This window comes from Pagrus pagrus (genome assembly GCF_965226575.1).
Source record: "Pagrus pagrus genome assembly, chromosome: 19".
Classification (NCBI taxonomy): domain Eukaryota; kingdom Metazoa; phylum Chordata; class Actinopteri; order Spariformes; family Sparidae; genus Pagrus; species Pagrus pagrus.
Window position 1 is genome coordinate 13,053,787 of NC_140203.1, and position 16,823 is coordinate 13,070,609.

At 39.7% G+C, this 16,823-nt stretch overlaps 2 protein-coding genes across 8 annotated transcripts in view; one reads left to right on the forward strand and one right to left on the reverse strand.

The window, feature by feature from the left end:
• Positions 1–11,418, reverse strand: part of pdlim5b (PDZ and LIM domain 5b) — a 42,201-nt gene extending 30,783 nt beyond the window's left edge. Inside the window, exons 1-3 of one of the 6 annotated variants that reach the window (XM_084383548.1) lie at positions 11,370–11,418; positions 10,636–10,655; positions 5,271–5,376 (exon numbers count right to left, since the gene is read on the reverse strand). In XM_084383548.1, coding sequence (XP_084239674.1) covers positions 5,271–5,369 — 99 coding nt within the window. In that variant the 5' untranslated portion in view covers positions 5,370–5,376; positions 10,636–10,655; positions 11,370–11,418. Of the gene's footprint in view, positions 1–5,270; positions 5,377–10,635; positions 10,840–11,136; positions 11,336–11,369 lie in introns of those variants that run through there. The other 5 variants (XM_084383551.1, XM_084383547.1, XM_084383550.1 and 2 more) reach the window with 5 other exon arrangements.
• Positions 10,800–16,823, forward strand: part of gdnfa (glial cell derived neurotrophic factor a) — a 48,440-nt gene continuing 42,416 nt past the window's right edge. Inside the window, exons 1-3 of one of the 2 annotated variants that reach the window (XM_084383554.1) lie at positions 10,813–10,890; positions 16,136–16,278; positions 16,471–16,576. Coding sequence is in view for 1 of the 2 variants with exons in the window: in XM_084383553.1 (XP_084239679.1) it covers positions 10,861–10,890; positions 16,471–16,576 (136 nt within the window). In the remaining variant the exon portion in view is untranslated. Of the gene's footprint in view, positions 10,891–16,135; positions 16,279–16,470; positions 16,577–16,823 lie in introns of both variants that reach the window. The other variant, XM_084383553.1, reaches the window with a different exon arrangement.

Consider the following 16,823-nt stretch of genomic DNA (forward strand, 5'->3'; position numbering starts at 1 on the left):
TTGGCAGCTATGCAGCGCAGACCACAAGCTATCTGTCTCTGATATTCTGAAATGCCAGGGGAGTTTTTCATTGCTTGATTTGATTTTTTTTTCTGGACCTTAGCTGAGCCAAAGGTTATGGCTCAATGTCAGACATAGCAGGCCAGATTATACTTCATCCAAAGAGCTGCAAAAGGCAGAGGCTTCTCTCTGTATCAATTGTAAATCAACGATGAATAGAAAATAAACAGATTCCTCTAATGGCAGGGATATCATTACTTGCACTTCAGCACTTGCTGTCATGGTACTGTAGTAACATATGACACTCAACATCAACCCTTTCTTACTTCCCTTTTTAAACTACGCTGCAGAGTGTCTGGAGAGAAAATAAAACTGCAGTTTTGATCTTAAAAAAAGCATAAAAAGTTTTCCACATTTTATGCTGGATTTAATACATCATAACATATTCAGCAAAAAGAATTACTGGTGAGTAAAGGATATGTTTACAGTCGGATCAAAGAGCGCAGCGAAGTTTGTTTCAGACCGAAATAAATGCACAATACTTGCAAAATGAGCACCAGCTGTCTTGTCGGTTCTCACTGGAAACCCTCAAAGCATGGATCATGAAGGTTTCGGTCCACTTAGCTCCACTAATTACCTCAAAGAATTCTGTTGTTTATGATACATTTCTTAATCATCGACACAATAATACTATTATTTTCTATAATAAACACATGCTTAGCAGATTATTGCTCTAATTAAGCTTATAATATTCACCAGCTAACTCAGTGTTGGGCTGCCAGGCTCTGTTGGATCCCTTTCTCTTAAATGCACAAAGAACCATTTACCCCCTCATGTTGATGTGGGTTGCCCAGATACGCTACATCATCACATTCCTCTTCTTTGAGAGTGAAAGTGGCTTCACCATATTAACACATAATGGTGGTGCTTGAAGAAGAACTAATCTGGAAGCTCAGAGCCGACTGCGAACACAGAGCTAAAATTAGTCCGTACGATGTTTACTCAAAGTATCACATGCCACTAAAACAACAATGAAAAGGACACGAAAGAGAAGAGGAGGAAGTGAGGGGTCAGTGGGAAAAGAGTGAAAAAATTTAGTGTGCTGACCCCGAAGTGACCTAAAGTAACCAAGCAACACATTTACTGTTAAATAGTTAGTTAGTTATTCATTCAGCTTTAGCTATGATAAACCTGTCTTTCATAGTACCACTTTTAGATTAATGTTATTACACTGAACTTATGACCAAACTCAATTTACTGTGTGTAAAAATATCTAATTTTCTCCAGGGTTTCAAGTGGACAGTGTTCACTGTTTCATAAGCAATGCAAAATTGAATTTTGAGTTTTTCCCATGTGGAAGCCTGTCAAGACATGCCTAAAAAAGGAGCTGGAAGAACCACAGACATCGAGGACGGAAAGAGTCTGGGGGAACAGGAACACAGACACCCGCACACATAATGTACATTAAGTGGGCCCTCCTCTTATAAGTCATCCTTATGGTACTGGGTGGTCTCCCTTTTAGCAATCCAGCTGCATTGTTAAAAGTATTTCCTTTTGCAACCTTTTCCAACACATAAACACCTGCAGTACACAACACGATGCAATTAAAGAGAGGTGTTAATTCATCTCTATGATATTTAAGGACCTAAATAAGGACCTATATTGCAGAGTAGGTGGTGTAGACGACTTAAAACACATTTATTTTGTGAGAATTTCTGCTCTGTGAAACACAACTCAATATCACACAGTCCCTGTTATTTATGGTATGTACTCCACCTCATACTTTGCTTTAGTGTTATTACTTTTCCTAAAAAGGGCCTCAGGATTACAGGCTGTGGTTGTCTTGTACGCCACCAGCCTTATATACTGGACTGTTCTGTATGTAATCTTTGGATCAGTTACATATGGTAAGCATACGCAAAGTCATTACATCATTAGTCCACCATAATCGCATCCATCTAAGCTAAATAAATATAAGCTTTAATGTTTTAGCAATAGGTGCTTATTCGTTGCTGCAAGGTCTGTCTATTTAGCATCGTGGGTCTCTAATGAACCTTAAAATAGGCCTGTGGTCTATCCGATTTTCACTCATCTGATGAAGGAACTGGAGTATAGTAATGGTTAACTGTTGCCAGATGTTTCCATGTATGTTTCTTCTAAGTTTGTCCTTCTTCCTTTGTAAATGCAGCTACTCCTTTAGCTTAGTTTAGAGATACACTAATTAAGCTTTATTTATGCTTCTGCGTTAAATCTACACCTAGGTGTATGGCCTACGCCGTAACTTATGCCATAACCAACGCTGTAGCCTGAAGTGCACCTCCCCAGAAATGTAACTGCCCGTTGCAGCGACGCAGACAGCAACAAACACAAACACATCGCTCTCTTCAGCCACTGCAGTCCTCTTGACCTGGCCAGCTGCTGCTCTTCATGGGATATACTGTACTTCTCCTCCGGAATCGCTCTTTGTGTCTGTGGGCTGGAAAGAGCTGCCCTGCTGGATGTCCGAAGGGTGGGCTGCACCTCCACGGGCAGCCCGGTGGTAACGTAAAAGTTCGGCTTGTCGATTCTGTATCCCAGGCCAGAGACACACCTGCGAGCTGAAGAGGTTGGTGTGTTTAAAGGGAAAAGTGCCGCTCACCCCCGCCAGCAACACAGACACACCAGAAATGCTCACTACAGCGTAGGCCACTTGCGAAGCTTACAGCATAACCATAAATCAGCGTTTAGATAGAGTACTGACAATTATGACATCTTTAAGATTTAAGAAATCAAATGTAAAAATGGATACACTTTGCAGCTTTACTGCAACATAAAAAGCACTTGTCCAGCATGCTTTATTTTGACTGTATCTTATGTGACTTGAGGATTTGGAAGATAAGCAGACAAAAGGGACGACTATTCCTGGCGCCTGGACAATAACAAGAAATCTGAGCCAGTCATGTTGCCATTCATTGGTCATGCGCTGGGATGAAAACATGTCACAGGAATGACACTAACCAATAATGTGATGGAATGAAAAGACTCATGTTGCTTGGCTCAGCAGGGCTGTGGCTTTGTCCAGACCACTGATGACTCAACACAGGACTGCTGGTGGACACAGGAGGTATTCAACACTTTTATGGTGCATGGCGTAGTGATCAAAACTACCACATTACATGCACTTGGGATTTTAAAAGATTCAAGGCTTCTGTTGGGCGTTTTTGACACCTTTCCAAACTCACCTGTTTCATTTTATTTTAAACTCTCTAGTAAATTACATTGGCACATGTCAGGTGCACATCTGCTTTTCATCTGTACTGTGAGTCTTATACAGTGTGCTTATTGCACCATATCAACTGAAGAATCATCATAAAGATAAGTACATATTCAAGTCTCAATATTAAAAACTCAATGTGAGACTTGAATGGCACTCAGCAGAGTACATATCTCCGCCAAGGCCCAACAGTCCCCTTTAATTCAATCAAGCCTAATCCAATATAAAACACGATAGCCCTATATTACTCTAAATTCTTAACCACCTGATCTAGGAGCCGGATCAAATTACACACTCAGACACTAGCCACCTAAATACGCCTGATTTTTTTTTCATCAAGATCCATGCATTATATCCCGAGAAATTAACGAAAAACACCCTATCTCACAATGTACACAAAGACAGTGAGAAAAATTGAATAGATCCGTCCCTTTATCTGGATCCGTGTCAAAAGTTAATGGGCTAAAACCTGTCCTGTTTCTGTAATCCTGCTCACAAACCAACCAACCAACAAACAAACAAACAAATGGACACAGGTGAAAACATGACCTCCTTGGCGGAGGAAATTAGGCCCTGATGAATTCTAAGCGAAACTGCTTTAAGTGGATAAATAAGAAGGGTTAATTGGGCAGGTGTTGGTCTTGTGTTTATTCATTAGCTAACCAAATTAAAAATGGCAACAGAGGCAAATGGAAATGTCATGCTGATTTTTGCCCTCTTCCTTTCTGAAAGTGCTTTGGCTATTTTTACGTATTCTTATGTATGACGGTGCTCCAATATCTAATCATGTGACAAGTGTGGTGGTGCTTCATTCAAATATTGTTTTTGAGATACGATGTCAACATGTCTACTGACAGCTACATGCCACTATGACAACATAATGTCCTGCATTCCACTATTATCATAGTGGCAGGGGCATAAAAATAGTCTGAGCAGATATGCTGGCCTTCTCATACTCTTATAGGGTCACTATGTCCTAACATAGACTGCTTTATTTTACTTCTCTTCCCTATACACAACTTTCAAAATTCTGTAACTGATCTGGCCACCAACAAATAAACAGAGTCACTGACCTTGGTCATGACACTGAGATTACAATTACATAACAGGAAGCAGCAGGGAACTGAACAACACCGCTTATTCTGCAGCAGCCAAAATTGTTGTCAAAGCAAAGATTACACTGGTACACTTTAATCCTGTTTGACATGAAGGTATGTTAGTATAATTGAGACATTACAGATGCCTTAGGGTTGAAAAAAGACTGCTACTTGACAGACCAACAGTAGGCTGCACTACAGACATATTTTAATTTGTGCAACCATCACAGAAGGCCCGTACAGCACCAACATAAACAGTGTGACTATGTATAGGCTGAGGCTGGACCAGTCTCATAAACAGCCTTGTTTTTCAATCCTTGCTTCTCCCAGCTGAGGTCTCAACAGAACCTGGTCAGTTACAGCCAAATCCCAGTTTGACTTTATGTGTCCCAAATAGTTATTACAGAACCACTGTGGCTGTCTAGAGTTTCAGTCAGATGGGCCATTTAAGGACAGGTTCTGATTCTTCCAATGCAGATCCAGTACACATAGTCTCCTGTGCCTCGCCTCAGGACAAACGCCAGGCAGAAAGGCCAGGACACTTAGCACTATCCTTCATCTGAACGACCGAAATGACAGCAGCCGTTAACAGCTATCGGCTTAATCCTCCGAATACATCCCGAAAGGCCATCAGAGAAATTTAAGAGAGTGTTTTTTAAACTGGCGGTTGTTACGGTTCAGTTATGTAACATTATTATGACAATAGTCGTAGCCTTGACGGGAGCCTGAGTGACAGAGGCCGTGAACTGTTCGAGAGGGTGTCTAAATCCAGCAATGAGTGTCACACAGGAGATGAATGGCACACGCACTTTCATCACTGACTACCGGCAAATGGCATAGTGAGCATGAGCAGCATTCCTCAGAGGTGACTGTCGTGGAGCAAAGGGTACATAAGTGGTGTGCATGCGTGTGTCACTAACCCGTGAGATGGTGAGGGGCAGGCAGAAGTCCTTCCCTCCTTGCAGTCTGAAGCCCCAAGGGGCAGGGCCAGCCAGGGAGACGCTGTAGCTGCTGCTCATGATTCACCTGGAGACAGAGGAACAGATACTTTACAGTCAATTTTGTATGAGTCCATAACGGGAATATAATCCATCAGGAGACTGACTCCACAGTTGCAAAAACAAATATCACAGACACAAGAGAGGACAAAAAAGAGCGGAAGAAGAGAATAACAGGAAATAGAGGCTGTAAACATGAGGCAGTAATAAACAACTGGTGTGCAACCAAAAACTGGCATTTAGAAAAAATTACTATAATCAAAGTGGAGCACTGTAAACTGCAAATTATGCTAAACCCAAACAGAAGCATTGCCTTTGATGAGGCTGCGTCAAAGGTATGCCGCTGCAGAGAATATTCCCTCAAGATCTCACCAGACTTGTTGAGGCTGCCGTCACATGGCTTGATCTAAATTGATCACATTGAATTGATCAATATTCATGTACAACAGTCTATTAATACTGCTCTTCTGCAGCTCCTGGCTCTCTGCTGACAGCTTTAGAGCAGGGCCCAAGTCCTAGGCAAAGCAGTTTACAATGGGGCTAACAGTGAGTCTGTAATATATCATGTACAGTATGTCCTCTGGGATGCTAGTGGACAGCTGGCAAACAGAGACGTAAGAGATAACCCATGATGAGGTGTGTATAGCAGGATTTATTATGTAACAGGAAGTCAAACACAATGACAGTTAAAATCTTTCATTGCAAAACTCAGAATGGATTAACCCACTATAACATGGTCGTTTGATAAAAAGCATTACCCTGTTTCCATTGAACATTTAAGAGCTGCAACGATGAGTTGATCTAAAGAAAATTAGTTGCCACCTATTCTGATAATCGTTTGTTTTGGGAATTTTTCAAGCAAAAAATGTCAAACATTTGCTGCTTTTTCACATCCTCTAGCAAATTGGAATAAGCCACAACAAGCACCGACAATCTTTTGTTTACCTAAGAAGAATCTCAGATCAGTGACTCTGGAGCTGCACTTTGGACCCATCACCTCAGTGTCCTTTAACTGAACCCACTTATTCCATCTATGGAACTGTTGTTTATGTGTGTCTCATGGGTGTGAAGGTTTTTTCATGTTGTCTGAGCCCTAACCGAGTGTAGTTTCCTGTGAAAAAAACTTCCTGACAAAAGGTTCCCAGAGCGAAAAAAACTATATTCTACTATAGTGGATTTAACAAACAAACCAGCGGCAAGTGAAGCATTTTGAAAGTTAGGCACTATGAGAAAAATGAATCACCTGTTTTATACGAAAAGGCTAGGTTACTTTTTGGTATTCATCTTCTCAGTAAGACCTCATGCAGCCCTGCACCTGTATCATCCTTAACTCTCATTCCTGGGGTTTAGAGATAGTGATTAACAGATTGAAACGTTGATATAAAATACCAAGCTTTCACATCTTGCTAAAACCCCCTGTTAATCCCTTGTATGTAACAGGGTGATCACTGGCCTTTCCTCAGGCAACTGTGATGCTGCTGGGCCTGCACAGGGACAGAGTTAAGGCGAGACACGCCCTGGATGGTTGGAAAATTGACAAGTCAACGTTTCATTGGAGGGCAAGTTTAGCCTTCCATTTATGTAATTTTCAAACATTTCAATGGCTAAATGCACCATCATCTCCATTACCTCATGGGTGGATAGAAATACCCTATCCTGACAATACATGTGTGCATTCAAATTAAACAGACAGTTCCAAAAGTGAGACAAAGCAAAGACTATTCAGTGCAGTAAAATATTTCATGCACTATTGAGTTTCACTGGTTTAAGCCGGGCCTGTCATGCATTCCCTTTCCCCTAAAAAAAAAAATTGAAGCTGAAAGCTATTTATTGGAAGCGAAACCGAGGTTAAGTGCAGTCACATGTAAAATTTTAGTGCATTATTAAATTTATTAGGGTTGATGATTGAGGAAATTGGTATACCATACTTGCAGAATACACTTTACGTTCTGGTCTGGTATTCAACTAACAGGCTGTGGTGAATCTGAGCACACAGGTTCAGAGAAAACCACAGATCATGTGGAAATGTATCACCTCCGCCCTGCCTAACAGGAAGGGTGAAATGTTGACATGAAAACATGGCATCAAAGGCTAACCCACGAGCATTATATGTCACGTATAGTACATTGCAATTACATGGAAAGGGGGAAATGTGGGAGCAAGGCTGAGTCAAGCTTTGGACAGACGGGCGCATTGTCAGTGGTTGTTAACTGTCTGGAGTTTCTGTTGAACAAATTTGAAAAGATAGTGAAGGAAACTGGGGCTGAATAGAGGGATTTCATTTGGTGCTCATATTTTAAGTTTTGAACTGTAATGCGGAGGACAGACTTTTTGAATATCTGCTCTTTTAAATTGGATTTTGTTGAAGAGGATTACAGAATCAGAGGCTGGAAGAGTATGTGTGAATGTGACTCATGAAACTAAGCAATTAAATGTTTCAATGCAGGAAAAAACAAGAAACATATTCACACATTTGTGTGCCTGGAAGTTCAGAGCAAACATACTTTTCTGATGACTATTTCATGAATAATAATGCCTTGCCATCCCACAGGCACGTTATTTTGAAGCCGTAAGTCATGCCGCCGTCACACATCCCCTCAGGAACGCAGCACCACCTGCTGCAGCCCATCACCTGGTTAGATGTACGAGCCACACATCAAATCAGAGGGTCGGCCTTACAAAGCTGTCTCACCGTCACGCCCGGAGGGGAACGGGGCTCTTTAAAGAAGCCAGAAGAGGAGCCACAAAAGGGTGTGGGGAGAAACTAAATCACGTGTGAAAGTGATAAGGAGGAGGTGAACACCTGGAAAGCACGACGGGCACAGCTCTACTATTTATACAACACACTTTCACAATCAAACTAACATACCTAAACACAAATACGCACACGCAGGCATGCAGAATATGCAAGTCTATAATAAGACAGCGACCAATTGAAGACAGCTGTCTCCTCCTTCAAGGTGACCTGATGTTGACGTGAGCCAAGAAGTTTAATTTTAGGGAAAATTACAAGGCCTCACCCAGTATATGGCCCGCACATTGAAACTGGACCTATTCAAACTCATCGTCATCATTATTTGACAGGCACCCTGTTTTAATAGCCATTAGAAACACATTTAAAGGGGCAAAATGCAAGAATTAAAAAATATCTATTGAAGTTAGCATGCTATGCAGCTAGACCTGACCTGTCCTGTTCAAAAGCTCCTGTGCTAGAAGTGTAAACAATAATACTCCCCTGATCTCCAAGCTCCCAGTCCGAACTGCTAGCTGCACGGCTAAATGAGCTAACTAGCTTACAGCAGCTAGTTAGCTGTTACTCAACAGGTGGCCAATTCTTACTTATTGCACTTTTAATGTTTACACACAAAAAAAAACTACATTTATCATTCTTTAACACAACACGGTGCAGCTACACTCACCAACAATGCCTAAAAAACAAAGTCCTGAAAGCAGCTGATGTCCTAACGTCAATATAAAGGAACTCTCTGACATGAGATCTTTCGTTCTTTTGCAAGCTTTGTTTACCATTTCATTCTAGTCTACGCCTCAGAACTGGCAACGGTGACAAACACCTAAAACTATGGACGTAAATACTGCATGTTTTATGAGAAGATCTTTAAACAAATCCCTTGAGGAATCGACATCATTGAGGAGCTCTGACACAATATGTCATTTGTTCACAAGGGATTCATTCTGTATGAGATTTCACAGCCAACTGGGACATCTCAGTAAAGGTACATAAAAATGTTGACGCTGAAACTCAGATCACGCTCAAGTCACATTACACCCACATATCAGTAGCATTTCTTTTCCTAATATGGAGAGAACAAACATTACTCATAACTCAAGTCCCTGCTTGTTTTGAAATCTCTAATGATATCATGCATAGACATGAGCAGACACACCTTTCAGTGTTCCCAAACAGCAAAACTGTTGAGTCCCGCATACCCTTTTCTCTTTTTTTAAATCAGCAGCACCCACATCAACACTTCTCTGAGCTATTTTGGGCATAAATCTGCTTATTTTCGACCTTATCTTTCAAGTTTGTGCTGAATTGTGCTGAATATTTCAGCACTTTCACACCAAAAACAAGAGTAGAACATAATCACTTCAGCACAGCACAAGTTATCTACGATCTCAGACATTTTTATGGTCTAATAGTCTGACACATGGTTATTGAATTTACAGTAAACAGGATATTTTAAGGGATATTTGGGTTAAAATCTGGGGTAACTTCCTTGTTATTTTCTTTAAAATCCTCCCCTCACAGTAGAAAAGCTTTCCTCATTGGGAATCAATCACGGGTCAACAGAGTTGAATATAAGTGACATTAACTACCCTGACCTCTGTGCCCTTTCACGCATTTGTCTGACTAAAGCAGTGTCAAGGCATCTTAAGGCATTAGGAAGGAAATGTCTTTCAGTTTCAGTCGACATACTGTAGAGTGTATTATTTTCCTCTTCGCAGTTTCAGACGTCATTCTCATTTCATAACGCTTCAGGAGAAATGCCTGGTGACATCATTGCAGGACATGATTCACAGAGCGGAGTATGCTCTCACACTGTTACTGCACCTTACACACTGTATTTTATATGAATAAATACATAAAATGATCCACTTCTGTTGGACCACACCATCTTCAAAACTGTGTAAGCGTTCATGATGGTTGAATTGGCAGCTGTCAGTGGTACAACTTGTCCCAACATGACTTTATGGGACACTTTTTTGAACACAGGCTGATTACACCCAATAGTTAACCTCTGTGCTCTTGAAAAATGTGACACATTCTTACAGCCAATTTATAAAAAATCTACTACTTTAATTGACCAAAGAAGAAAATATAAGTCCAAAACATTAACTATAACTCAACATACGTCCTGCAGTGGCTTCAGCAGCAGCAGTCATGGTACAAAGTGATAAGTGCGCAGCAGGTCGTCCTCACTCATGTGTTTACTTGAACGTACAGTAGCGTCTGTTTTTCTCTCTCACGGAAACTGAACTTTAATTCGCTTGCCACAATGGGTGTGACACATAAAGCACATGTCTGACTTTATTACTGCACTTTTCTAATGGGACTTCTTGCCCACTTGTTGCTGCGTAAAAGCCAAGGCAGTGACACAAACCTGTAGCTCTGCCGGGAGAAGTATGACAAAATGGTTTATAAAGACTACATATTTCAGTGTTGCTTTAATTCAACAGCAGAAAAATGATAACGGTAACACGAGCTGTAACTACTCCTGTCTAGCTGTTAGAAAGATTGTGTCAGATGTAGTGTACAAGCGCTCACCTTGCCTTGTGAAGCCGGGTCTGGTGCTCAGGGGGAGACAGAGAGAGAGAGAGAGAGAAGCGTGGCTTTAGTCCGTCTGCTCTCAGTTTCGGAGTGAACTGGACTGAGCGGAACTCAAACTTCCGCATATAAGCTAGCCCCATCTGGCTGCCGGTAGGAGGGCTCACAGCAGCGTGTGTGTATGAGCTGTGAGCTTGTTGACTGGAGCCAGCTAAGGCTGCAGGCATGGGCTTGCCACACGCTGGGACCGCACAGGTGAGTTCTGGTAAAGCTAATAGCCAGACGTGTTGTTCAGCTAACCGCAGCTGCGGCTAATGCTAACGTCAAATCAAAAATCAAAAATCAAGCTAACCCTCTTGAGGCGAATAATAATTATAATAATAAAGGCTGGCCGTAAAATGCAAAAAGGACCAATTCAGTAAGCTTACCAAACAGAAAGTTGGCAAACCCTCCCAGGTGTTCACAGATATGCCTTTGCTGTAGTTATCTAGTCTGACTCACCTTGTTTTGAGATTTCACACTTACGTCGTCAGTAGCTAAACCGTACACAGGAGTCAGTAGGCTAACTAAGCTAACTCTAACGGTTTTTCTAAATGTTGTCAAATATACTTTTTTATATACTTTATATACTAATAAAAGCCAGGGTCATATTTAAGTCACTTTCCGTAAAGAAATACACATCCAGCTGAAACATAAATATTTTCATATTCATAGGTATTTCAAACAGAACATACATTTCAAAGATGGCAGCCGGAAGTATGATCTTCTAGATTTATGTGAGAAGTACAGTATACTGTATACTCTCTTCAGTAGATGTTGTTTTAACTTACCAGGTAAACTACCTCGGTAGTCTTATACAGTATTTAAATGTTATTGAATTTACAATAAATAGGACCTCCCAGCTGGAGCAGTTTTATCAAACCCAAGCTTAATCACACACTAAGATCTCACACTTGCATTTTCTGGTTAAGTTAGCTCAATGTTAACTTGCATATGAGTGCAAAGAGAAATATAAGTTCCCTACTACATGTGAGCATATTAAAACACATTAAACACTTGATGAATTCATTAACCTTTTGGTGATTAATCTTTTTGTCCAAATGAGTTGATACAATCAGTATTGTTTGCCTAAGATCAATTATATTCAACTTGAAAAGTCAGCACACTGTAAGATCAATTTATTGATTGTGCCAATACATTTCACGTGAATGGGAGTTGCAGTGTGCAGACTTTTTTCAAGTTGAATACATTTTAATCATCTATTAGTCCACCAACTGCCTAAACAGTTTATGGATGTGCGCGACTGTTATGTATTACCCAAAGCCATCTGCATTTGTGGTGTTTGTCTATGTTACTTAGTTAACAGCTGAGCTGAATGTACCTCTATCACTATGTAGCTATGTAAACTCTTAAATAGACTCTTTCATAAATTCTAGCCTCTCGGGAACAAAATCACATGCTTGTGCCACCTGTTCAATTAAACCTTCCTGCATGATTTATTCTGAGGTCTCTCTTAAACGTCTCTATTTTTAATCTTAAAAAGATCTCATAAAATGTTTAATTTTACTCCTTGTTACCTATCTACCTTTGATTGGATTAAGTTTGCGTCAAAATCAAGTAGTTGAAGAAAGGTTTGCATTGGTATTTTTCGAGTCAAAGAATGTTCTTTTGTTCAAGTAAGGAAGCAAATTGTCAGTGGTTAAAGGAATGTATGAGGTAGATATATTTGCACAATGTTCTGAAAGAAATATTTAAACATGTGACAGGGCATCAGCTTTCATTCTTGCATCAGTGAACAATGGTGTCATTCTTTCCACTAAATGCCTCCTGTATACAAGACAGACAAGTCACATGGACCTTACTTAGTCTTGAATTTTACCGAACATAGGTCGTAAACAGTGTGTGAAAGACAGTAATGATAATAACATGGCAGGTTCAACCAGATTTTAGTGGAATGGTGTTGGTATGCTCTCTAGTGGTCAGAAAAGAAAGTACTGCTTTACAGCATACTATGCAATTCATGGCCTGGGGGTAGGGAGGGTTTAGTTAATCCTTCCCTTCCCGACAAGGTGGGCTGGTTCATACCTACAAATTTGTCACTCATCTTTGTGTCATCTAGCCCAGGGCTGAGGTTTTTCATAGAGCCTATTCAAGGCAATGAATGTAAAAACTGAGAATGAAAAGGGTGAGCTCTGACTATCAAGAAGTCAATGTTAATAGTCAGTGATGATAGTGATTTACCTGTGTCTACACTCCTGGCTTTAACCTGTTTTTTTACTGATCTCTCAATTTGTTGCTGTGTCTTCACTGAACACTGAAGATTAAATCAAAATTTAATACAATTTGCTGTGAATATTTGTGGTCCCCTGACCTTTCTTCAAGCACCACATCAGGCCGTACAGAAAAATTGGATGTTATAATTATTGAGCAAGTTTATGCTACCCAGAGGATTCACGATAGTCATTAAATCAATAAGTTGATCATCAGAAAATTAATCAACAACTGGAATAATTGTTGTAGTCCTTATTTAAAGAAATTTAGCAGTCATTCCCTGGTTCCAGTTATTTAAATGTGAGAATTTGATCACCTTGTACAATGGATTTTTTTTTTTTTGCCATTTTCTGAAATGATTAAATAAATAAAACGATTCGATTAAGATAATACAGTAGTTGAAAATGAAGTTAATAGTTGCAGCCCTATTTCTAATGTTTCAATTGGTTATTCATTTTGTGTCTGGTTTGCAACTGAAAGTGAAACGGAGCAGGATAGGCAGGAAATTAAGAGGTTTGGCAGCAATAAAGCAACATCCTTATGAATTTCGGTCTGTCTGTCAGATGATACTGTACGTCTGGACATTTTCCTGTGTGCAAAGCGATAGTATGCAGACTTACAAAAGCTTTCTAGTCCCTCAGTTTCAAATAGGATATTAATGTGTGTACTAAAGTTTTACACTGTGATATTTTATTGAATAATCATAAATTGATTTGATTTACATCCTGAAAGGCGTTGCCTATTCTACAAATGACCATTTACTGTTGTTTTCTTTGCACTGCATAGGTCTGCTAGGCTTTCTTTCAGCTACATGTGTGCCATGTCAATATATGGTATATACTAATGGGAAGCCCAGCAGCAAAATCCCCCTGTGCAATGCTATTGAACCACTGAAGTGTACCAGTCCTTTATGTAAGGCTGCAGTACATACCTTTATATCATCTTTACATAACTGGATGAGCGAACTGCTCAGGAAATCCTTGAATTGAAGTTCAAAGACCGTTCAAAAGGGTGTTTTTTGGGTGTTTGAATCTGACGGAAGAACACACTTTAAGTGTCACTCAAGATAAATGTTCTCAGCTCATGAGGCATCTGTGCCCTGTGATAAGGAAAAATGAAAAAGGGTGCATAATGTAGTGCAGCAATCCCCCTGCTGATAGAATTGCACATTCAACAGATCCATATTATTAATGGACTTTGGTCACCCTGGTGGCTCAGATGGTCAGAGCACATGTATTGTGTGACCTGGTTTTAAATCCAGGGTGGGACATCTGTTAAATGTCATCCCCCGCTCTTTCTCCCCATGCTCTATCTCTATTTACTGTAGCTGCTCTACTGTATGAACATGCTGGCAAACAATTAGAAAATAAATGGGATTTGGTTGGTTAAAAATAAAAAAGATTAGAGGAAAGAAAATCCACCTCCATCTGCTTCTGAACAGCACAATATATAACCTATTATATATGTTTTGAAGGCTCACATATGATACATAATTTGTTGTAATACTTCTGGAAGGCCATGATGATAATACAGGTGCTGTAATGCATACCTAAAGCATCATGCAGACTCCATTGAAATTTTATGATAAGATATTGTGCATAACTGTACATAACGCCTTATATCAAGGTTTATTATGTGCAAGTTGTTGATCGTAATACTTCATAACACCACTGTCATAGAAAAACTGATTTCATAGCTACGGCAAGTTATAAGACGCATTACTCTGAAAGGGTAAAATAGAATTATTATCTTTGATGCTGAAGTGAAATAAATCACATTATGTTCCATGACGTGGTAAGATTACAGTATAAACACTATGGCAAATTATTTGCAAGCTCTAAAAAGATTGTGCACAAAAATGTGTTGAGAACCAAATAAAAATTTTATTTCCCAAAACAAATAAACACATGATTATGAATAACTGTTCTAGTAAAAGAAAAAAATAATAAAAATAGCCCCAACAAATGCTGAATAATCAAAGAGGGAAATGGTGTAAAGTTTCTCGTCTGCTGCCGTGCTAATACTGTTTCTGAGACTATGCAGTATTGCTCCTGTTAAATTATATTTCATAGTTAGATTTTCATAATGATCATAACAGATGATGGTATATGCACATCAGAGTGTCAAATGTCTTTTATGACTTGCGATCAAACACATAAAATGTTTCCAAAGTAGCTGCAATGAATGAAAGTCTTGGGTTGTAATGCATTATTACTAAAGTGCCTGAACTCATGATACAGCGCATAATGTCAGCAACGTACAAAACCTGATAAACACTGATATTCAGTGTCATACATACATCATAATGAGTACTGCAATGTCTCATTAATGCATTGTGGACATAATGATCATGCTAATAGCATCATAAGCATTTAAATGAAACTGTAACCAAATGTTCTCATTGGTCATTCAAATGAGCAAGGCTGGTAGATAACCTGAATTACGAAGTAAACAAATGATCAGCTTCCTCGCAAAATACACAAGAAACAATCCAAAAAAAGACAATCTTTGTTGTCTTTACTACAAGTTGATCATAACTATGGTAGCTTTTTAATTTATTGTTCTCGGTATGCAGTTCATTCTTGGCTTTTCTGACAAAAGTGCATGATAATTTGAACCCTTTTTCCTTTTAAGATCCATTCGTAAGACTTTTCTTTGTGTGACAGTGTTGATAATACTTGCCTTTAACAAAAACAAAGGTAGCATTAATATGTTACGTACGTGTCAGGATTGCTGACGAAAAACAGATGTGTGTATAATTGCACAAAAACCTCTTAACAAATGTACTTGCTTGCACCGTGTGGCGAAACAGTTAGAATAAAAGTTTAAGCAAAAAAAAAAAACTTTTTCACACTGCTGTGACACTTTAACTCATAGCCACATATTTAAATAAACATTTTAACATTTAGCTTCCTGGTGTTGGGGAGAGATATCTTTGCACAGACTCATATAGTCGAGGGGTAAGTCCAGAGGCTGTACATCGAGCAACAGTTCTCTCTGTGTGCTTTGCTGTACCTCACAATAGCCATGATCCAGAAGGCCTCTAGTTGAGTTGGTTCTGATAATGGCCTGGGATTGTACACTTACAGTATTATTATCTAGAGAGTCTGACTGGGTGAGGACCTGCGACTCCTTCTCATCTATTTCCTTCTTGACTTGCTGTTCCTCTCTCTGTTCAAGTTGACCCTCTTTCTCTGGGTCATCTTCCTGTTTCTTGTCTTTATTCCAGCATTCAGGATTCTCATCCCTTCTCCTCCCCCAGATTGAAGGGATTACTGTGTTACAAGACTCAGGCGACAGGTTGTGGTCACATCTGTTCAGTGAACCTCGCCCTGGGGTGGGACTCTAGGACAGAATTTAAAAAATACAAAAGTAATGCACATGACTTTTTTTCAGAATACATTATTGTGATGACATGTTATGCCTTTAAAGCCCTTGACTTTGAAATGATTTAAATCTAAAATCAACAAATGTAAAGATGAGCACCTACCTTACCTCTTCCTGGCTTTGGCTTCCCTGTTCGTTGGTCTGCTTAGCCAGTGAGTTGTATTCTTTGTCCCTCAGAGCTCCAAGGGAATAGCTGGACCTCAGACAGTGGCCGATAGGGTCCAGTTCCACATCACTCCACAGCTGCTACAAGGCATATGCATATTGATATATGTAAATCAAGGTAAGAATTTCCTAGTGTGACTCTGTTTGATAACTTGCATTTGTCTTGCAATGGTGGTACTACTCAAATTATCAATGTTACACATTACACAATGATTTCTAGTGACTTTTGCTGACATAGGCAACTCTGTCACTTTGACAAAACAGGGTTCAAGACTAACACAGAAAACCACTTAAAGTATACTGTACAATGCTTCCCCTAAACTAAGTGCCAAAGCCAAACTCACCGTGTCCGTCGTAGACATGGA